Genomic DNA, 24,592 nt, shown 5'->3' on the forward strand with positions numbered 1-24,592 from the left:
AATAAATAAATAAATAAATAAATAAATAAATAAACCAGAAAACATGCAGATATTTGCACAGGAATTTTACACTGATATATTAATTGAATAAGTTGTATTTCAGTCATGCACCACCAGAGGGGAGTCTTTCCCTTCAAAATCTTCAGAGACATTCCCATCTACTCAGTTTCATGAGCTGCAGGGTTTCATTCTGATGAATTATTATTATTATTATTATTATTATTACTTGGATACATTGTACTGTCTGTGTGTGCATTAGATATTTCAAATAACAATGCATTTTTCGACCATGAGTTAAATTATGACTTGTCATTTTAAGAGATTTTTTTTTTTCTTTAATAAATTGAGTCAGCCACATTGTAATAACAGGGAATCCATGAAAATGACCCTGAGTCTAGACTGAGTGAGGACCCAGGCAGTCACTGACATGTGGGATAGGCCTATTTTAAGTATGAAAGTTAGCTTGTCTGGCCAAGTGTTCAGCTAGCCAGTATCAAATTTCCAGATCCAACCAATTCATGGTTTTGATCAGTTGTAGCACATCTGCTGTTTTGATGGTGGCTGTTTCCTGTTTTGGTTATGTTGTTACTTCCAGTACTTACACTGTTTATCTCCATTAGTCCAGGACTTTTCGTAGCTATTCTATATTTACAACTAGGCTACTGTAGGTGTACTACACTCAAATTTCAATAATCTACAATTATTACTGAAATACACTGCAACTTCAACTCCAGTGTGCATTAGTTAGGATTCTACAAATCTCTGGAACTGGACTACAGAGCTGAACACTGTTCTTATTAGAGCTATTTCCTCAGCAGGGGTTTTGATGATGGTGGTGTTTGAGCACTGTTTAGCACATCAATCCAAAATCTTCTTTAAGTGTTTAAACTTATGATGAATGAAAACTTGTGATCACATATGAACCATACACTTTACTTAGGTCTTTGTTTACACCTTAATTACAGTTATGGAAAAAATTATATACAATTTTAACCTGATCATAAGTTTTTCCACATGTGATTATGTGAGTAATATGAGATCACGTGAAAAAGAAAGAAATAAAAAAAACATGTGAAGGTACATTTCACCATCTTATGCTCTATACTGTACATGTGAATTATATGTGAAACTACATGTAAAAAAAAAAACATTTGAAAATAGATGAATTATGTTGAGCAAATAATAATAATAATAATAATAATAATTTTTAAAATACTAAAGGTATGTTTTTTAAGTGTCTAAAATGCACATGGGAATCATGTGACTGCCTGAGATCACGAGTCACATCAGGACTATCCTTCGTGTTTTCCTCTTTGCACATCTGGTTTGCTTCAGTCTGCACGCACGAGCACGCCCCTCAGTGCACGCGCACGCGCTGGCGGCTCCGATTTCACTGTCCTCGCGCCACGGGGAATCGAGCGGCGCCGGAGTACTGTGTGCGCGCGCGCGCGCGAGCGAGACAGCGTCCACGAGCCCGCCTCTGCGCGAGCTCCGGATCGGCGTGTGCAGTTGTGCAGGAAAACGAGCGGAAAACACACACACACACACACACACGCACGCACTCCGGAGCTTCGAGAGCGCACGGTGCCGAGCTGTTACTGCTGTCCGTGCCCGGGCTCCTTCTGCAAGCGGATAAAATGAGTTTCTTTACGCTTTTCAGCCGGAGGCATTTAGTCCTTCGAGCTCTCCTGGTTCAGGTTCTTGCTTCTTTAGGAACTTTTGCAGCGCCTTCGCCTATCATTAAGTTCCCAGGCGATGATCCTGCATCTCGGACAGACAAAGAAGTAGCGCTGGTGAGTGAGTCCTGAGAATTAATGTGGAAAGTGTGTCACAGGTTTCACAGCTAAATACTCTAAGATATTAAATTATAACATGGTGTTAATGTTCATGATGGGGAATTATTTAAAATATTTTTAAAATATTTTTAATATTTTTCTAGACGTTGATTCAATGCAATTTTTTCTTGCCAAAATCCAAAATCCAAAACTGCCTCTGTTTTGGAAAGATACTTTTATTATTTATTGTGTTATACATTAAAAAGCTGTAGTTTATAAAGAGTGTATAAGACCAGACCATAAATGAATGTGTGTTTAAAGTTTTCTCAACTCATAATGTTATTTATTTATTTATTTATTTATTTATTTGTGTGGGATGTGGTTGGAGAAGGTTTGGAATGCGGTAGCACTTCCAGTGAGGTTAACCTCTGTAAACTCTGTCAACTCTGTTCTTGTTTTCCTCTCTCTCTCTCTCTCTCTCTCTCTTTCTCTCTCTCTCTCTCTTTCCTCCTCCTCCCTCTCCCTCTCTCCTTATCTGTCTATAAATCTAAAGCATTACTTGAATAAGTTCTATGCATGCCCACAAGACCGCTGCAACTTGATGGTTCTGAAGGACACGCTGAAGAAGATGCAGAAGTTCTTTTCTCTTCCGGAGACGGGAGAGATTGATCAGAAGACAGTTGAGATTATGAAGAAGCCACGCTGTGGTGTCCCAGATGTGGCCAATTACAACTTCTTCCCGTCAAAGCCTAAGTGGCAAAATAATGAAATCACATACAGGTGTGTGTGTATGTGTGTGTGTGTGTATGTGTTTGTGTAACTGCTGAGCCAAGGCATTGCTTAACCTCCTGCTGTTTGTTTTCTGAGATAGCGAAATGAGACTACTCAAACATTGTGTTCTGGTAAATGATGTTCCGTTCTCTTTTTGGATCCTAAAATGTTTTTTTTCTTCTCTGAATGGAAAAAAATATATATATAACAAAAGCCATATTTGGTGTCCCTGCAAGCCACAAAGAACCAATGGAAAGCAACGACAGCATTAGCAATATTTAAAGAATGTCCTGACGCTGCCTTTTGTGGCTAGAGCTGACCGGAACGATGGTGTTTGCATCACTAGCAACAGAATGAGTCAAAGACAGAAAAGGGAATATTTCTGATAAAAAGAACTAGAGGATGCCCTTATAGCTGGAAGCAAAACCAACACTATAAATGACTCATAACCACAAGTATGTCTCGTAGCATTTTACCATGTAAAACAAAGTCTATTCTAAAAGTACAAGGGTACCAGAGACTTCACTCTTTAGTATGGAGGTCTAACTACCTCTCTTCTCTTTAGGATCTTGGGTCACAGTCCAGATATGGATGAGGAGACGATCGATGATGCTTTCTTCCGTGCTTTTAAAGTCTGGAGTGATGTTACACCTCTTAAATTCACACGCATCACGACCGGAGAGGCTGATATCATGATCAACTTTGGGCGCAATGGTATTTGTAAAAACATTCTGGTGTGATTTTTGTTTGTCTGGTGCGTTCAGACACCTTAAGAAGTAAAGTACAAGAATCACTGACAAGAAAAGTTACATGTCGGGTGACAGCAACAGTTTTTTTAAGGACTTCGATGTATGCAAGACTTATTGCTGAATGCACTTTGAGAAAATTCAGTATGAGTAGACATGCTGTAACTTCAGTGACTCTCTGCACAAGCTGTGGTTTGGTTCAACTTTGCCTTTGCATTTCACTGTATAATTAAAAGCACAGCTCAGTTTACTGGAAATTGTAGCTTATACTGACACATGAATTGTCCAAAGAAATCACAACACAATTACTCCTGTCCAAAACCCCACTTATTTTTGACCAGTTGAGATTTTTTGTCCAGAGGCTGTATCTCTATCCTGCCAATGAACAGGACATAACAAAAATTGCAGAAGACCATGTTAATGAATCCCAGCATGTTGTTACAGATTTTCCCCATATGTTGTAGAAATCAGGATACATTCCATTCATCAGGAGTGTGTTGGTATATAGTATGTACTGATTCAACATTGGTTTGATCTCTAGAGCATGGTGATGGTTATCCATTTGATGGTAAGGATGGTCTTCTGGCCCATGCGTTTGCTCCGGGCCCTGGGATTGGAGGAGATTCCCACTTTGATGATGATGAGCATTGGACTTTGGGAGAGGGCCAAGGTATTTTCACCTAATGATTTTCTTGAATACAAAGGTCTTTCTCCAAGGAGCAAACAAACCTACATTTTCTCTTACTGTCTCTCTAGTTGTAAAGGTGAAGTATGGCAATGCGGAGGGGGAGTTCTGTAAGTTTCCATTCCTCTTCATGGGTAAACTGTACAACAGCTGCACAAATCAAGGTCGTGATGATGGCTTTCTGTGGTGTTCAACAACCTATGACTTTGACACTGATGGAAAGTATGGGTTCTGTCCACATGAATGTGAGTACCACTTAGATGATACTGCTGATGCTACTTTCAGATTTTTCAAAAAATTATATTGACATTTTCTATTACTTACATAGCAGGGATGAGACCATGGTATAGGGTCCCAGCTCTCAATCAGAAGGTTGAGAGTTTGAATCCCAGCACCACTAAGCTGCCATGGGTGGGTCATTATACAAGACCCTTACTGTCAGTTGCTTCAGGGGTGCTGTATCATGACTGACCCTGTGCTCTGAAGCAAACATCCTATCATGTTAGTATATGTGATGAAAGGAAATTTCACTCTACTTGTATATAACGACAAACCTCTTTATTTTTAATACATTGTTGCAGATTGTTGCAAGTGCTTTATACTGTATATAATACTCATCCAACACATGATGCACATGATGATTGGGAAACCCATGGTAGAAGACTGATTTGACCAAAACATCTTAATATGAATTATTACAGAACATGCCACACAATATTTCCCCTATTGGAAAGAGTTCCAGGTAGCTAATTATCCAAGAAACCCTTAAAACAGCCCTTGAAGGACTGTTTTTGTAAGAGTGTACTTTGCATGTTACAGTGCTGCTCACACTGGGTGGAAATGGAGAAGGAGCACCATGTAAGTTCCCCTTCACGTTCCAAGGAGAGAAGTATGACAGTTGCACCACTGCAGGTAGAGATGACGGGTACCGTTGGTGCGCCACTACAGAGAACTATGACCAGGACAAGACCTATGGATTCTGCCCTGAAACTGGTAGATCATTATTTTTTCCTGTCCCACACACTTTTGTTATTAAACAAAATTTAATAAATTTAATAGGATAGGATTGCTTCAGTGTGGTTGTGAGTCACAAAACACTGGAAAGATTATATGATAAACCTCATGAATCTAGTAAAATATTCAGGCTGGAACCACATTTTGATTTTTTGCTAATATAATGTGAAATGTAGGGTATTTTGAGATGTTAAAGGCCTAGAGGTATATAGTATTTGGAAACCTTCTAAAATGAAAGCATGATTTTCAGGTAATATTACCAAGATATCATACTTGTTGTGGTCACATATTCACACACTTGGCAGAGAGTCATTTTAGAGAGTCATGCTAAAAGAGTCATGCTAATTTAGCCACAGACAGTGACTTATTTATAATTTATAAACTATAATTTAGACAGTATTTAAAAAAAAAATACTTTACTTGCAGTAGGAAAAATGTGTCCACTGAGGTCATATTCTAGCCAAAAACAACAAAGCAGTTTGGTTTCTCTTTGAGCCACCTCAGCTAAAGACTTCTGTATGCACAGATAAGTTGCATGTGGTGTATAGTTTTTGGTATAATTTACAAATATATTTTTTAAATATATAATAATTTATATATTTTAATGTTATCTTCCACTTTAGCTGAATGTTTAGTCATTTTGGCTAAGGTTTTATCACTCACATGGGCACAAATGCAAACTGTTCAACCTACTAAATGTTTTTAAAATACTCCTAATTCTAATAAATAATATACCAATATTTATTACTTATCTTGCAATAACTTATTGATTTTTCTAAATTCTTTATTCCATCCCCTAAGTTTGATAGAACCAGCTGCAGTGTCCATTTGTCCTGTTAACCTCCTAGAAGGCTATGAAAGTCGCTCATCTGTTTTCTTCCCTGTGGGCTGGCAGTAGGTTTTTTCCATTGTGTCAAAGAACTGGCTAAAGCTAAGAGAGCAGCCCTCTTCATCTGGATCTAATTCTCTGGGAATGTAGCCCTGTGTGTGTTTCTGTGCCAGTGTGTGTGTTCATACTGTATAACCTCTGGCTAAAAAGCAAAAGAAGCCTTGGGCTGCATCAAGCCCATCGTTCAAAAAAGAATCTGAGCAGTGCGGGAAAAATAAAGCCTCTCATTTCACCGATTTTGGAGTTTCATTTCTCTAATAATACGCCATACTAATGTTCATAGCATCTGGTGTTGTGCTAATGTTAAAAGCATCTCTGTCAGATTCTTTTATATTCACAACCAAAGAGAATGTGTTGCGAGTCAGGACAGATCTTTTTGCTAAAGGGATCTGAATGCTCACACTTAGTTTCTAATGCCGTTTCTTCACTTTTGATAACAAGACAGGCTTTTTCCGTTAACTACCAGTGAGACAGCTTAGTCTCTTAATGACAGATGCTCATGCCATTAAGCTCTCCCTGGATAATAAAACACTGCTATAAAATTCATTTATTGCCAGCTGTACTGTGAACTAGCTTTAAGAAAGGTGGAATGTGAATAACACACACATTTGCATGTTGCTTTGCACTCTTTTAGCATTATGAACATTAAATTTTGTGCAAATATTATCATCTATAATTTAAGGAAGCTAGCTTTCAACTAGTATCAGCATCCTTGTTGCCATCTTAACCATCCTTAATATAAAAAATAATTAGTGTACTAAATATATTAGCAGAATACCTCAGTTAGTAGAAATTAGTATTAGAAATCTGCTTTTTTGTCTACAGTACAGTTTAACTTTAAACAGGATTTTGGAAAAGTATGGGTTTTAAACACATTTGTTTTTCAACCTGGAAAAGTATCAAAGTTCAGAATATGGTTTGAAAAATGTAAGGACTATATAGAGTAAAGTAAGGGTTCTAAGTTATATAGACTCAGGATATGAATTAAAAGTTCCGAGAATTAAAATTCTCTACACCAACACAGCATTTCTAAGGCATATCACATTTCATGTTTACCTTTTTTACTATACAATTAATTACCATTACATAAAATAGTTTAAGAGTCACATGGAAAACATTCCTGAAAGAGTCTGGAACTTTTTTCATGATGAAAGGGAAATAATTCTGGAATTGGTTTTAGATGGATTAAAAAGCACCAGGTGGTTTCATACGGAGTACATCTTGCCCACATTTGGTTTATTTCTAAGAGGAATGCTAAAACAGACAGGCACATTTTATTTAACGCCAGATCCTTGTCTCTGATGTTATTAGTTGTCTCAGTAACTGTTCACAGTTGTTTCTGCTGCTCTAGTCTCAGCCTTTTACACTCCTCCTCACGCATCAGATAGGTGTAGTACACTTCTCTGGCCACGAGTTTTGGGATGTCAAAGACTGTAAGCTGATTAGCTATCTATACTTCTGTCTAAACATGTGTTCATGCACCAGTTTCCATGAGCTTTTTTTTAGCAACATATAGTCACAAAGAAGAAGTTGGTGGTGAGTAGGGCAGTATTTGGTCATCTGCCATGGCATTTATATTGCCTCATTCAGTGGAAGCAGAAGTTCATGGCCATTGGTTTATTGACTAAATGTACCAAATGTACCAAATGTACTCTCTTGCAAAAGATAGGAGCATGGCTTGAGAGATCATTTTGCTCTATATCGTTTCATGAAGATGTGTTATGCCTCTTGCAGCCATGTCTACAATTGGAGGGAATGCTGAGGGAGCTCCCTGTGTGTTCCCATTTATTTTCCTGGGCAAATCTTACGATGCATGCACCACCTCTGGACGTAATGATGGGAAGATATGGTGTAGTACCACCAAGAGTTTTGATGAAGACCGCAAATGGGGCTTTTGTCCAGACCAAGGTGATCAATCACTGGATCTGTTCAGCTTAGACGTAAAATATACCATACAGTAAATGCACAACTCCATCATTTCTTGACTAACAATATGGCACTGTTGCTAATGAATGCAATTTTAGGATTCTCTGTATTGTAACTATACATTATAATGGCCAGGCTCAGGTGTTTTGACCCAGTCTTTGGTCACTATCCACCAGGCTACAGTCTGTTCCTGGTGGCAGCTCATGAGTTTGGCCATGCTCTGGGCCTGGAGCACTCCCAAGACCCTGGATCACTCATGGCTCCCATCTACACCTACACTAAGCACTTCAGGCTCTCCAATGATGACATCAGAGGAATTCAGGAGCTCTACGGTAATTAGAGAGTCAAACAAAACACATCTAATAATAATGCTACAATTAAAATGACATATACCACAGTGTTATTGAATTCTCAAATCTGATTGGTCAGATGGTCTGTAACAGCAGTTATGACTATAGTATTGAATTTAATTCAAATCATACAGTAGGTTTATAGTAATATAATTATTCTCATTTCTATAGTAACACATTACACATAGATTAAAAAAACTACATGTAATTGTTCATATGATGCTGTTTTCTGTAAGGAAGTGTTTATTTAACATTTATGTAAGAACTCTCCAGTGTCTGAGCTTTGTAACAGTCAGAGAAAGGCTTGTGTTCCACGACATTAGATACAACCATAAATGGGTAGATATATGGTATGATGTTATTTAATAAGTAAATGTAACTGTTGGCAAATTGCTTTGGTATAAGAAGAGTAAAACACTTTGGGGCATGCATTTATTGGAAAACAGCCAACTTCAGGGGGTTATCAGTAACTCCACTTCTCGTCGGGCCGCATCACACCACCCCGCCATTGATCATTTTCCTATAACACCACATCCTGTCATGTTTTATCGCTTATATAAGCATCAGAATGGTTGAACACTATTTCTCTCACTCACAGGTGTGCCAACAGGAAAGCCACTTCCTCCCACTCAGGGTCCAGTCACTCCTATGGATATCTGCAGTGAGAACATCATATTTGATTCTATAGCACAGTTCAGAGGGGAGACTTTCTTCTTTAAAGACAGGTAACTGTGATGCTGTCTATCTTTTCTGTGGCACAGTGCCTGAATCAGGGTCAGGATTAGATCATTTGCTAAAGTAACAATTGCAGTTTGAAATATGCTAACATCATCGCTGACTACAAGGACACATTTCAACCAAGTTTAGCTTGAAAGCAAATCAAATTAATGAAAATGAAAGTAATCATGTCTGCCTATCCTACTAGCCATGTTAGAGTTTTAATGGCATTAAGTAAACCTCTAGAGAACCAGAATGTTTTCAGATTGAGCAAGTTTTTTTTTATATCAGTGGTTCTCATAGTGGGATCTGTGAACCATAGCCACGGGGGTCTGTGATTTTTTTTTTTTTTTTTTTTTTAGTTGCAGCGGGGGAAATCACATTCCAACATAATCAAAGTTAATCATTTTATTATTGCGTTCTAATGGTTTTTAGCAGATTTTTCTGGTCCCTTTAATCCAAGCCCCAATAACTCAAAACCAAGTGGCTGTTGGACCTAACGTGTTGTTGGTGGAAAGCTCAGGAACGCAGAGCTCTATTACTTGGATAAATGGCCAAAATATTATTGAGCACATTTAAATAATCTTGAAATGAAATAATTCTGTCCTGGGGGGTTTGTTCAATTTATTTTACAGTTAAAGTTTAAGAACCCATGTTCTATGCTATGCATATCTTTGGAGTTAGAGGACAAATGATGTACATATAGTATGTAGACATTGTTTTACAACTATAGTGGTTTCACATAAAGATATAAATTTCTATTTGACAAGAGTGACTTCCAGCCAGTTCATAGTCAACTAATCTCTATGTGGTTTAAAAAAAACTATTGTGGAAAATGGCCGGAAAATCAAATGTAGTGTATCTTCCAAAAAAAATCATTTGTGTTTTAAGAAATACTATAATAACGTTAAAACCATCACAGCAACTTATATTCATTTTATTGAAAGAGCTACACAAGTTATGCTGCATCTGTAACTGAAATATATTTCTGAATCCTTCAAATGAATTAATGTTACATTTTAAGGCTGAATTTAAGAGACTAGAGTCTCTTAATTGGAGCACGAGTGCTTATGTGTATGTTTGCATGTGTCTGGCCTGAGAGTGCGTGTCTATGTGTTTCTCTGTGTGTGTGTCTGTGTGTGTGTGTGTGTGTGTGTGTGTGTGCGTCTGTGTGCCTAGACTGTGAGCAGTAACCACAAATCTCTACAGATTCCAAAGCAAAATTTTTCATGGCACACACAAAAGCATACTTCAACGAACTTCAGGTAGTTCTGCTGACTGTGCTGTTTTATTATAATTACATAATTAAACCTCAGATAAAACATTCCTTCGCAGACTTCCCATCGTGTTTACAAGTATGAATGTATGCTACAAGTAAGTGTGTTGTCTGCTTTTTGCAGTAGACACTCTATTCGATGTACAAAACTCTTTTAAGTGGCTTGTAGTAATGAGACGGAATGAAATCACTAAACGAAAGTAGCCGTGAAAGCCACAACATTAGCATGCATATGTGTTTAATCAGGCTGTGACTCTGAGTAAACCCCATGGTGACACACACACACACACACACACACACACACAGGCATCCGTTCACTCCAGATGTCCTCTGTTGGGGACTGGATCTGATGGGATCAGCTAACCCAAATAATGCAATCCTAAGCAAAACTCCTTGAAGTTGTTGGTTTGAACACAAACACACACACACACACACACCACGCTTATGTACATAATGTGGTCTCAGAATCGAGCCTTTGGAGCAAGAGAGAGTGCTTAGTGTTCTGAACACAGACCTATCTTTAATACGAATTAAATCTTTACTGCTCTGTGGTTAGCAATGATAATCAGGAGACCACACACACACACTGAGGGCTGTTTTCAGATTTCTGGTAAGCACCGGTAGTGAGGAACTAATACCAAAATACCACATAGACCAGTATTGAGTCCTCAGAATTATCTATGGAGTTAAGCATTGATCGGACATCTGTGCACGGGGGCGAAGTTGTACTTAAACAGAGGTCTTTTCTTTCCTGTTTGAAATTCAGTCCAGCTGTCTGATCATTCGTGTGACACCTAGATTTTACCTTGAAATTCAAGTCTGGGACAGTGAAGGTCAATATTAAATAGATAAACTGGAAGTTAAAATAATTAATTATAAGAATCCTCAATACTTCTGCTGCAACTCCCACTACCAGCCATCACATTTTTCACATCCCCAAAGTCAGTTCCAAGGTTTGTTGTAACTGCAATATTTAAAAGCAAAAGACAGTTCATAGATAAACTAATAGTGGGATTGTTCTGAATAGCAATGGGAATCATGAATGGAACAGTAATGGATAAATATGTCGGTCCTTATTCATCAAAGTTGCATACAGTCAAATCTGACCAAAAAATTTCATCATCTTATCTGTAATATCTCATTTTCGTCGACCTATCTATGTGATCAAACTTGTGACTGAGTATTAAAAGTAATTATGATAAACATTAAATAATGTTAATAATCACAATTGAGCAAGTGAGAGCATTGTACTAAAATACGCTATGTATTGTGTATGTGGACACCTGGCGATCACATCCATATGTGCCCATTCCAAAACCATGGGCATTAACAAGGAGTTGGATCCCCCTTTGCTTCCACTCTTCTGGGAAGGCTTTCCACTAGAATTTGGAATGTAGCTGTGGGGATTTTCTCATTCAGATACAAGAGCATTAGTGAGGTCAGGCAGCGATGTCAAATGAGGAGGCCTGGGGTGCAGTCAGTGTTCCAATTCGTCCCAAAGGTGTTCGGTGGGCTTGAGGTCAGGGCTCGGGCTACTCAAGTTCTTCCACTCCACCCTTGGTAAACCATGTCTGCATGGACCTTGCATTGTGAACAGGGGCATTGTTATGCTGGATCAGGTTTGGGCCTCTTAGTTACAGTGAAGGGAAATTATAATCCTACGGCATACGAAGACATTCTAGAAATTGTGTCCTTACAACTTTTCAGCAACAGTTTGGAGAAGGCCCTCATTTGAGTGTGATGGTAAGGTGTCCACATACTTTTGGCCATATAGTGTATATATGCAGCATGCACTTTCAACACAGTACTAATAACTTCCCACTGAGTTAGTGACATAGTATCTTTTTACTCAAAAAAACTACTTAATTTGCCAACTCCGAATACAGTGTGTGTGTGCAGGGTGTCTCCTGGTTGGAGATGTTGGACAGTAAGACACTCCTGGCGACAAGCTATGAAGCCTCATGACGTGACCGAACTGTGCATATGCACATATTTTTGCTCGTTTGGGGGCAGTCGTGGCCTAATGGATAGAGAGTCGGACTTGCAACCCGAAGGTGAACCTGAAGGTTGTGGGTTCGAGTCTCGGGTCCGGCAGGGATTGTAGGTGGGGGGAGTGAATGACCAGCGCTCTCTTCCACCCTCAATACCACGACTGAGGTGAGACCCTTGAGCGAGGCACCGAACCCCCAACTGCTCCCCGGGCACCGCATCAAAAAAAAAGGCTGCCCACTGCTCCGGGTGTGTGTGTGTTCACTACTGTGTGTGTGCACTTGGATGGGTTAAATGCAGAGCACAAATTCCGAGTATGGGTCACCATACTTGGCCACAATTCACTTCACTTCATTTTGTTCCTTTAGGCCCAATAACTAGCAAGGGTATTTTGACGTTGTCCTGAGTGACATTAAACCATCAACCCTCTAGTTAAAAGAGCTATAAACTATGAAAATCTCATGACAGAGCTACATGTTTTTGCTCAACTATTCATGTGCATGTTTTTCCTTTTGATTCACTTTAATGATAATCTCGTGTTTGTTGTGGGTAGCTTTTCTGTGTGTTTTGTTTTGATTAGGATCGGTTCAGGATTAGTTACAGCATACGGCTGTTATCTGTTGGGCTCAGTGGTATAAACACCAGCTGTTAAGAAAGGGTACTTCAGAGTCTTTTGCCTCACTCCATTTCAGTAGAATTTTGCAACAGATATGGTTTGAACTTGTCTTTTATAAAAAGGTGAACATAGATCTCAGATAAAGTCTAAATTTCATGACCTTAGAGGGAAGACAATTGTTATTCCTGCAAATGCCCGATTGTAGTTAGTTGCACGAATCATATTAAGGTGTTGAAAACGCCAATAAATATGTATTTTATAATGATCCTAAACTCAGAGTCAGCAAGTAATAAAGAGGCTCACATTACTCTAAGGAAAGATGACATTAGCTCTGAGATATTTGCATAGCTGGGTCACTTTCTACAGCTGTTTAAACCATTTGAGAAATAGAGAAAGAGGCAGATATGTTGAAAAACTTATCCATGGCTAATGTCCATTATATTTGTGCAGCTGCAGTGGAAATGTATAGTTCATCTCTTTTATTTTGCGTTAAGTATTCACAGTATTTTTATAATTAAAGCTGACTTTTTTCTTGTGAGTCAGTGGACCTTTAGGCAGTTTCCCTCTAATCCTCTCTTGCTGTCCTGTTGGAGCTTGCTGGACTATAAGAAGGGAATGCTGACAGGTGTGTATTCAAGAGCGGCTGTTAACTCAGTGCTGGAAGGGAGTGGTGTCTAGCCATTTGATTACCTCGTCTCCCATTCCAAGTGTGTCTAGAGGTATAGGCAGACTGTGACGCAAGGAACATGAAAGTCTTAACTCTCACATTCATCTAAACCACATATATAAATATGTCCTTTTTTGCTGTAGTTTGTTGGAGTTTGTTGGGGATACCAATCTGCTCTGAAAGAATAAGTCTGGGCATAGAACCATTTTATAGGGGTGCATTCAGTTTAAAAATGTGAATATATAGGAAGTAAATAGATGTGTGTATATATATATATATATATATATACACACACAGGTACAAAGTACAAACATGAGACCTGTGTGCTAATATCATGTTTGGCTGAGCATCATGGGTATTGTAATCTGCAGCAGGCACTGACTTTGACATGACAGAACTCCACCTCCCCACCAAAGAGCTCATTCTGGGAGCTGACACAGCTCATTTTATCTTCAGCTCCATCCTTTGCCATGGAGTTTTGTGATCCGGGCATCTAGCGTGAATGTAGCACTGGTGTAGCAGAGCAGTGCCTGTCAGCAAATTTCTGTTGAATGACTGCTAGTCCTGTGCATCTCTGGGCCTCCTCCCATTCCCTTTTGCTTTTATGAAACCATTCATTAACAGCAGGTGCATCAGCAAACAATAATGGTTGGTCGCATATTGGAAGGGTGTTAGAGGGTATATTCTGGGTATATTCAACCTATGGGATAAAATGTGAACATTCATCAGGACACTTTTCATAATGGTTCTTAAGAATCTTCATACCTCTTGATATACCCTCTGTACTTTACCATTTGCCTTTGGGTGGTAGCCTGACATGAGACTCCTAGCTTTTTCATGATCTCCATACTTGTGATGTGAAATAGGAACCCCTGTCTGGAACTTCATCTTGAGGAATACACTATTTCCTAATAATGTATGTGGCATTTAGCTGATATGTCATTTAATCTAGATTTTAATGTCTACACTAGATTTTCCACCCCCTCTAACTAGTGATGCCACTCCCTCCATGCCAGGCTGATGGCCATCAGTTCTTCATTACCAAGGTCTTAGTTTTTTTTCACTGAAAGTGAGTTTCCTTTAAAGAATGCAGTGGGAAATATTTTTGCTGGAGATCCTCAATGATAATGATATGATCTCTGAGGCATCCACAATGAAAGGCGTCAGGGTGCTTGAAAAGACCTGTGGTGAATGCATGGGTGGTCTGCCTGGGTGGTGTAAACGTATTTCTTTGATCCACCCTTTAACGGTGTTATGGCAGGCATAGCTGTGGAACTAAAGTTCTTAAAAAAAAGTCTGATAATAAAATTGGTGAAACCTATGAACCTTTTAAGGTCCTTAATGCATTGGGGTGTTGGCAATTCAGTGACTCTCCAAAATGGACACATGGAGCTTACATTTCTCAGCTTATTTGGATAGATTAAGGTTTCCTAGTGTGCACAGGACCTATTGGACATGATCTTTCAATCAGTAGGAATATTGATATATGTTGACAATGTATGTGAGGACAAATCTGCCCAGGATATCTATAAGGGCAACTTTACTGGACCTGGAAAATAGCAGGGGCGTTGACCAATCCATATGCCATAACTAAGTAGTCATAGTGACATGGTGTACTAAATTCTGTTTTTGATGTAACCGCTTCCTGAATCCTGATAAGATATGTAGGTATATATGTAGGTATTCCATACTGTACATCAAGTTTAGTGAATATGGTGGTGGATGTTAGTTATTGCAGGACAGATTGTGCCATCTGTGATTTGCTTGAGCCACAATAGTCAATACTGGGTCTAAGACCTCCCCCCCTTTCTTGGAAATGAAGATGTGTACAGAAGTATTCAAGTGGAGGGTATAATGTATTCCTGTTATAATGTCTCAGTGATGGACCTCTCCATTGCTTTACTTTCTGTGGGAAATAGAGGATATATATGTGACCTTAGTGGTGTAAGGTCACAAAACAGGTCAATGGTACATTCATAAGTTCTGTGGCAGGTAGGGCAAAGGCTTTGGCTTGACTTAACACATCTTAAAACTTGTCATAACAGTCTGGAATATTGACTGAGTCAGGGGCTTTCAGATGTTGTGGATGCAATGATTATGATATGGCATGTTGAATAGGGTGACATTGGAGCTATAATAATTTGGGAGGTCATTCCACTATGCATAATGCTGGTGCTGAGACAGTGGGATAGCTTGACAGGTGATGATTTTCTCACCCACTGACTTGCCATCCTGACTGCTTTCATGCTGACGACCACTGAAAGTGAAGTACTTTTGGAATGTGAAACGGCTTGGCATTAATGACATAGTTTATAGTCACCACATTAGTATGTGATTGTTCTTCAATGCACTATCCAGCACAGGCCCTTTTCTAGTAGTTTGTTGTTCACCTGAGGTCAGTTAATTGGCATTGATCTGCATGGTACAAAGCAAGGGGAAAATCCAAAAGCATACAAACAATCAGAAAGGTTTAGGAAACTCAAAGAAGGACTCAGTGCAGTGATGGACTCAAGCAGTGCATTTAAAGGGTTAAAACGTTGCTGTAGCCAGAATTTTTTTGTATTTGCTGTTTATTGAAATGCATAGGCCGGATCTGCCTATTCAAGGTCTGAAATAATTTGGCCTTTGAAAATAGGTCAGCGGAAAAGGAGCTGGGGGAAGTGGGTATTGTTGCTGGGCTGAATGTTGGAAAAGCACAGTTTGGGCCTGTCCCGCTGGCTCCGCTCTCTGCCATAACGAGAAACAGATGCTCCAATGAATCACCCCATTGTTGCCAGGAGGCAGATCTACTAATGCAGCCTCTCTCTCACTTTATCTCTCAGTCTTGCTCTCTCTCTCACTTACACAGTCCCTAACTCCTTCCCTTTTTCACTCTAGCCTTTGGCTGCCATTTCTCTCCATTTTTTGAAGTGATGCTGACGTATTACTCACCAGCATCACCCTTTACTGAATCCAATTCAATTTGTGTGCAGAGTCACTCAAGTAAATTACTCATAAGTCAAGCCTGGGTCAATCATCTTGTTCCCTCTCAGGTTCCTGTTTAGAACTACTAGTACAGACAAGAAGCCATCAGGTCCATTGTTGGTGGCCACATTCTGGAGTGAGCTTCCTGAGAAGATAGATGCAGCCTATGAGAACCCACTGGAGGAGAAGTCCGTGTTCTTTTCAGGTAAAGTTGCACAGAGGACATCATAAAATGAAATAAATGTCAATCATTTTAACGATATATGACTTAATAGATAGAAAGAAATAATAAATAGAAATAATAGAAAATAGCTACTAGTTTTTCATAATCTATACAAAATTAAAAGAAAGTACATTAGAAAAATCAGTAGAAGTCTAAATACTTGAAAAATAAGTTGTTTTCACTTTTAGCATTCAGTACATTTGCCTGGTATCTACAGTACCAAACTTTCTATCTGGGCTCCTCATTGTATAAACAATGAGGTATATGCAAAGGTACCTAACAGATCTTACAAAGCAATTACAGAGTAACATTTAAGTTCTGTGTACTTCGAACTAATTCTGTCTAAGTAAATTTACCTAAATATATATATATATATATATATATATATATATATATATATATATATATATATATATACGCCAGTGTCCCACCTCTCTAAGGAGATTATTTTCCGCTAGTTCTCTATGATGTTGTACAATCTGCCTCAGATTGAGTAATTATAATATACCGAGACATCTTCCTCATTGTTGACTAAAAAAATTTAAAACCAGTTTTTTAAAAGAGCTATATATCAACCCCTGTATTTGTTAATACTTTGGCTTTGGTGGTTTGTGAGGAGGAACATTCAGTTTATAGATGACAAAATACGTCCTACCATGTCATACTTTGGGGAAAATTGATATTGCACAATTGCAGGAGGAGTTACATTAAGCAAAATGTAAAACACTGGATTTTTCATAACACACTAAGGGCAAGCTTTGTAAAATTGATTTTGTTGATAAAATAAAGACCTAGTTTATCTTGGTCTCTTATCTTAAAAATACCTGCATTCGGTCTCTATGCATGTAGTCATATTAAAGGTGTGTGTGTGTGTGTGTGTGTGTGTGTGTGTCCATGTCCTAGGTGATGAAATGTGGGTGTATTCAGCAAGCACTCTGGAGAGAGGCTATCCTAAAAAGATCTCCTCCATGGGCTTTCCACCAGACCTTCACCGCATAGATGCAGCCTATGCCTTCCACAAGAGCAAGAAGACCTACCTGTTCTCTGGAGACAAATTCTGGAGGTACCGTCTCAACTATCACACACAGTAACCCCAATGATAACAATACAAATGATGAAGAGTCATGTACAGAGGAGGACAAATGCTGAAATAAACCACATATACTGTTGAGTGCAAAAATGTGCATACTCTTAGGACAAAATAAAGAAGTCAAAAAGTTATATTTGTAGCAACAAGACATTTTGTGTGTTGGATTTCACAGATGTTCCCAAATGGTCAAATAATACAGACTGTATTGTACCACAACTCTATGCATTTCTCAATTCTGACTGGTGAGAAAGTGTAATTTTCCAACACAAGAAAGTCTTCAGGATGGAAGGATTTGTGCTTTCTCAGTAACACAACAAGCTACATTTTGTTGTTTTATTAAATTCAAGAGAGAAAAAAGAGACTGGTGAAGGAACAACTATTTATAGCTTCTGCAATAACTTAAGTGATAACAGGAACTAACTTGTCTCACAGATGTTCCACAAGGTTGAATGTAACTATAAATAAATAAAAAGTATGACATTCTTCATTTTTTTTATTACGATCATTGCCAAATTACTGTGGTATAAGAGGAATAAAACGCTTTAGAATGTGCTGTTATTGGAAAATAATAAATTTCATGGTGGTAACATCACACCATTTTGCTGCTGATTATTTTCCTATAACATGTTTTATTCCTTACTAAAGACATTAAAAGTGAAAAAAAATATGTTATCTGACCTTAGATGGATCCAAAATTTTGCACTTAACTGTATGCCTAGCAATTCCTTGAAAAAGCATTACCATCAGATGTAAAAAGGCAAACCGTCTTGATTAAACATCTGTATCCTAATTAATAATCTCACAGATACAATGAGGCCAAAAAGAAAATGGATCCTGGCTTCCCCAAACTCATTGCTGATTCCTGGAACGGAGTTCCTGATGATTTGGACGCTGCCTTCAGTATGAACGGAGGGGGTAAGATACTCAGTGGTTATTTTATGATATCATTAATAGATAAAATTACCGTATAACATATAAACATTATATTCCTGAGGTGCCTTGTTGTCAAGTAGGAAATATGTGGGCAGGTTTGTAGAAAGTCAACATGGACTTTTTGCCAGTTATATCACTGCTCCATCTGTTACATTTTATGCAGAGAACACACACAAGCACACTTTTACTGCAGTCAGTCGTCACCGAAACTCCCACATACACACATTCACTCTATAAAAAAAAGTGTTAAATAGAGCAAGTGTGTGCGGTGCCTGAAACGAGCCTCTATGTTGGTAGCTAACCAGCGCTAGGTTGCAGATCATTTTTTCCCATTTCCTGTAAATGCCAGCACCTTATTTTTTTTTTTACCAGTAGCTTTCAGAGTGAATGCCTTCTTGATGACCCATTTCTGCTACTGACTTTACCAATTAACCTATTTCCTTCCCTGTTACATATAAAAATTTGAACCTTTAAATAAAACATCCCTAAAGCAGCCGGAGTCTCTTCCGTAAAGACACAGAAAGAAGCAGAAATTCAATAAGTATTCATCTGAATTGTATCTTAATTTGCAGATATTAAAAAAAAACTTCTGCCCCTTAAATGGATATACAGAAAATAATTTGGTGATCTACACACAAATCCAGAGTGAATACTTACAGGAGTGGACAAATCACTAGCCCAGTCATCCAGGATAAGCATATTACCAGAAAAAAAAGATAAAAGGGAGTCCTTGTTGATTTTAGCAAAACGGTTTTAATTGTGCATGTGTCTACTTTTAAACTTCAGTCACAGTAGTGTGCCACATGTCGATGCTGTAACTATAGCGTTCATTACTCATTCCAAATCCCACCACCTGTGGCACTACATACAGTACATCAACTCAGGAGGGATCTGCTGTTCGGCTAGGTAGATTAATTAGCATGAAGAGATGACAAACTATCTTTTCACAATCAGGAACATGCAGCTATGTGGAAACACTGAGCAAAATGAAGCCCAGCGCAAAGCTGCCATTTAGCACAACAGGCAGTTACCTCAAGATTTTTAAATGTCGAGGGAAATCTCTAGGCAGTCTCTAGAAAGTCTCTAGGCTGACTCAGATAATACATTTTATGTGCGATTTAGGGACAGAACATCATAATTTATAGCCGAAATGTTGACCAAGGACTTGCTGACCTTTCACTGAGGGTGCAAACTTGATATGCTACATGATCATATATTTGTTTGTTTCCCTTAATCTGTACATAATTAATGTTACATACATAATTACATACGTACATAATTACATACATAATTACTGTTAAGTCCAGGGAATCAAAATAATCAAAATCGAAGCATAGGAGCTTTTACTCACCCAGTTTATGTTTTTTCTACCTCTCAATTAACATGCACTGTGCTTATAACAAGTAAAATGTTTATCAAGGAACTTTTTTCTTGATTGTGGATTCTTCTGGTATTATTGTTCCAACTTAATTTCATGTTTTTGTGCCCTACAGGCTACAGCTACTTCTTCAAAGACTCCCACTATCACAAAATGGACGAGAACTTTAGGATCATCAAGGTGGGAGAGGTGAAAGCAGACTGGCTGCACTGCTGAGCAGCAGTACGATCCCCCAGCCATGACCTTTAAACTTGGATCATCTTATTCTGTGCCACTATGGTGTAATGTTTTATTGGCAACACTCCAATCTGTCAGAATGTCTTCGCTCCCACTGATCTCTCCCAGTTGAGATCAATCTGGTATTAGTCAGCCTGTGAGGCTTTATCATAGCTCTGGTGATCTTCCGTAATGGAACATAGTTAAAGCCAGATCTTACAAACTATTTGCATCGTTAAACCATGTGATAATTGCTGTTTATTTCCAGTGCTCATTTTTTCTTTACTCATGGCCTCCTTAAAGGAAATTAATTTGTGTGTCACACTAGATTTGCAAAGACATCAGGTATGTCCCCACTGAATATTCATGCAATATTGTATTTCATGTATTGTTTTTCTACATAAACCGGATTCAGTCAAGTAGGACTGTAAAAGTACAATTATAGGCATAAAAACTAATGTTTTGGAAATGTTTTGACTTTTGTTTATTATTCTATTAGTGGAAAATCTTATCTGGTGCAGTATTTTTTTTTTTATATCATTTCCTAGGGGGAAGCACTTTTTTGTACATTAATTAAAATTGTGTTCTGCAGCAACACAGAGACCAAACATAACAGTAGCACATCATTTTTTATTTTTCTTCTGTTTCTTTCATGGCACTAGGCAATTGAGGGCACGGGTTGCCTGAGACTGTATATGGGTTTGTTGTGTGATGGACTCATGACCGAAAAGTATCATGGAAAATACTGTTAATTAATCATATGTACTTTTATTTTGACCTTTTGAGTTGGCATTATATGTTTTTATTATTGTTTGCTTTGTGCACTTTGTCATTACATGTAATTCTGAAAATAAAGACAAAATAAAGACTGTCCTGTAGCCCTTTTTTATTATTAAATCAATCAAGAAATTAAAATGTGTGCACAAAATAGGTCTTTCATTTATAGTATAATCCCATAATAAGTATGGAAACAGTAAGTACATTACTCACTCATATGAATGCCAGTGAGCTTTATTAGTGTGACTGTTACATGGACGTGAAAGAATCAACACATGGATAAACAGTGACATCTTGTGGCTGATTAAAGAAACACAATTGCCCTCAAGCTTGTTAGTGCTGTACTTGGAAATTATTAAATTATACATATTGTCATATTCCAGGGGTATGAACATAACATAATATGTTAAGTTAAGTGAATCAAAATAACAGTGCTGTATTACATAGTATACGCAAATAATCCTCAGCATAGTGTGTGTGTATGTGTGTGTGTGTGTGTGTGTGTGTGTGTGTGTGTATATTCAGTTCAAAACATAAACATATGCATAATATTATTTCATTACTCATATGTACTGCTACTAGTTTTATGCATTTAATAGTAGAGTTGTATACTGTTAAAAAGCTTATGCATGGCCGTTTCTAGCCATCACACCATGTTTGGGCCTCCATGTTAGTTTCAGTGAAGGGAAACTCTAATGCTACAACAAAAACATCCTATACTATTGTGTGCTTCCAACTTGTAATGGTCAGGTGTCCACAAACATATTGCCATATAGAGTGTGTCATGAATCTACACAAAATAGTCCATAATATTGAAATCACGCAATACAAATAGCTTTGATTGCACAAATATTCACCCTCATTGCTGTGAAATTCCTAAATTAATTATTCTGGAAAAAGATATGGTTACAGCATCAAATATTTTGCTCACTAATGAAGAATTACATCCATAGCACATCTTGTCACTAACTGATTTCATGGCTCTGAGTTTATTGCTCTAATTTGCCCCCTAGTGGAATAACAGATACTAGATCTTTCTTGTTTTTTTTTTTTGTTTGTTTTTTTTTCAATTCTGTCAATTCAGTTAAGGTCCACAAAATGATTTTAATTTTTAACATGGATTCTAAATTCAGATGGTGACATGGATTAGAATATTTATCAGGCCAGCCCCACACCCCTGCATTAGACTGTCCAAACAGGTAGACAGTTCCAACAAGAGACTAATGTAAATAATAATACAGCATTCCTATGTGAAAGGACACGTTCTATTTCTCAGTAAATATTGCAAAAATACATGTTCAGGCACTGCATATGGCAACATCAATTGCATTTACATAGTTTAATCTTAATAATAAGTTAAAATCAACTGTTAATATAGACTATGGATAATTTTGCCCCCCCTAAAGATGGAAGGAGATGAAGTGCCAAGGTGCATGATGGGTGAAGGATTGATGCTCTACACAGGAAAACCCAAGCAGCTAAAGAAAACCTTGTGCTTTTCCAAGAAATGAAAGCCATCATTGACCACATTCATCAGTAACATGCCCTTACCCACACTGCCATCAGTACCACAAATTGTTCGGAGCCAAAGCTACTGTAATTCAGAGCCTTATGCAGCTGGAAAAAAGCTGCATTGTGGTACACTGATGTTGCACCAGACATTACCCCTGCACCACATACAAGGAATGCAGACAGTGGTAGATAATGATAATGATAGTAATGATGATAATAATGAAGATGATAAAGATGATGATAATTTTAACGACCACAGATTATAAGATTGTAATAATTTGTTCATTACATTGTTATGTGTGAGACATAGGCTCTACAAGTTAAACTGACTTTAACTGGTTTGAACTGAATCTTTAATTGGTTTCTGTTTAAAAAACATTGAATGGTTTACATTCCACTGCATATCCATTACACTGTGTATCTTTCTCTGGAAGCAGTATAACCCATCCTGAGCACTTTGCTCAGCTGAAATTTGTCCGCTGTAAGTCCAGAGTATCAGTTGCAGCTTAGCTGGTGAAAGACATCTTCCTAACAATGCCCCTAAACTGTGGAATAGTTTTACAGGAAACCTTAGGAAAACTCTATAGTTGTATATGTGTTTTTAATCCAGTTTATCTTGGCATATTCTTTTATGTTGTTAAATATACTTTTTTTATGATTCGTAGTATCTCTACTAGATTTAAAGTCGATTCATTAATAATTTACATTGGTTCTTTAATGTGCTTTATCATAATTTCTTTGTTTGGACCATCTAATCTTTTATATTGAATGCACTTTGACATATATACTATGAAATATTAAAACACGGTGTATAAAATTGTCTGTGTGTGTGTGTGTGTGTATGTGTGTGTGTGTATGTGTGTGTGCACGCCTTTTTAATCAACACAGTAATATAATTGGGCTGTGGTGCGACAGAGGGATTAGCGGTTTAACTATTAATGCACTGAGAAGAGCTGTAAATTTATAACCACATAATTTACTGTTGTATTGACAAAATGTTTGCAAAACGTGCATCTCCCCAAAGAGACCCAACCAAAGAGAAACCTACCATTGACAATGTACAGACCCGGGCTCTGGCAGATATGCAGGAAATCATGTACAATTATAGTTGTGTTTCTTGGGAATTATTTTCAGCAGAGATAGTTTATTCATGTCCCTACAGCACAACACCCTTTCCTGGAAGCTACAGATCTTGTCATGAAGATTTGTCTAATGCTTAAGCTAACCCCAAGAAAAGCCTACCCCAAATTTTGTCCTATGAAGATAATATTAAAAAATAATTATTTTAAAGTAATTAAAAAAGTTATACACAAAAACTTTATATGGCTGCATCACTAAGTTGATCCACCGGTTTAACCATGCCTTCACCAGCTTTACCAAGCTGATCCACCGGTTTAACCATGCCTTCACCAGCTTTACCAAGCTGATCCACCGGTTTAACCATGCCTTCACCAGCTTTACCAAGCTGATCCACCAGTTTAACCATGCCTTCACCAGCTTTACCAAGCTGATCCACCAGTTTAACCATGCCTTCACTAGCTTCAGCAAGCTAATCCACTAGTTTAACCATGCCTTCACTAGCTTCAGCAAGCTGATCCAACAGTTTAACCATGGCTTTACCAGCTTAACCAAGCTAATCCACCGGTTTAATCAGACTTTCATCAGCTTCCCCAAGCTGATCCACCAGTTTAATCATGGCTTTACCAGCTTCAATAAGTTGGTCAACCATTTTAACTATGATTTTACCAGCTTCACCAAGCTGCTCCAACAATTTAACCATGTTTACACTAGCTTCACCAAAGCTAATCAACCAACTTAACCATGTTTTCAACAGCTTCACCAAGCTAATACACCAACTCACCAGGCTGAAGTATAAGTTCAAACAGTTCTGACCAGGTAAACCAGGCTAGTACTCTCGTTTAACCAGTTCAGGATCAAAGCTGGTCTACACTGGATTTTTCAGCAGGGTCAAATCTAAAACCTAGGATGTCGTTCTTTGGGCACCCTTCAGCTCTACCAATTTAACCATACTTTCACTAACCATCTTCACTAAGCTGATCCACCCATTTAATCATGCC

General features: G+C 38.0%; 1 protein-coding gene across 1 annotated transcript; it reads left to right on the forward strand.

Moving 5' to 3' along the window:
* Positions 1–1,436: 1,436 nt before the first annotated feature.
* mmp2 (matrix metallopeptidase 2) lies at positions 1,437–21,096 on the forward strand. Its single transcript, XM_026937487.3, has 13 exons — positions 1,437–1,793; positions 2,329–2,555; positions 3,112–3,260; positions 3,834–3,962; positions 4,049–4,222; positions 4,797–4,970; positions 7,615–7,788; positions 7,983–8,138; positions 8,755–8,881; positions 16,454–16,590; positions 17,512–17,671; positions 18,504–18,613; positions 20,125–21,096. Exons 1-13 carry the CDS (start codon positions 1,638–1,640, stop codon positions 20,223–20,225), a joined length of 1,974 nt encoding a protein of 657 aa, XP_026793288.1. The 5' UTR covers positions 1,437–1,637; the 3' UTR covers positions 20,226–21,096.
* Positions 21,097–24,592: the final 3,496 nt, after the last annotated feature.

The sequence above is a fragment of the Pangasianodon hypophthalmus genome, chromosome 25, assembly GCF_027358585.1.
Source record: "Pangasianodon hypophthalmus isolate fPanHyp1 chromosome 25, fPanHyp1.pri, whole genome shotgun sequence".
In the NCBI taxonomy this organism is placed as follows: Eukaryota; Metazoa; Chordata; class Actinopteri; order Siluriformes; family Pangasiidae; genus Pangasianodon; species Pangasianodon hypophthalmus.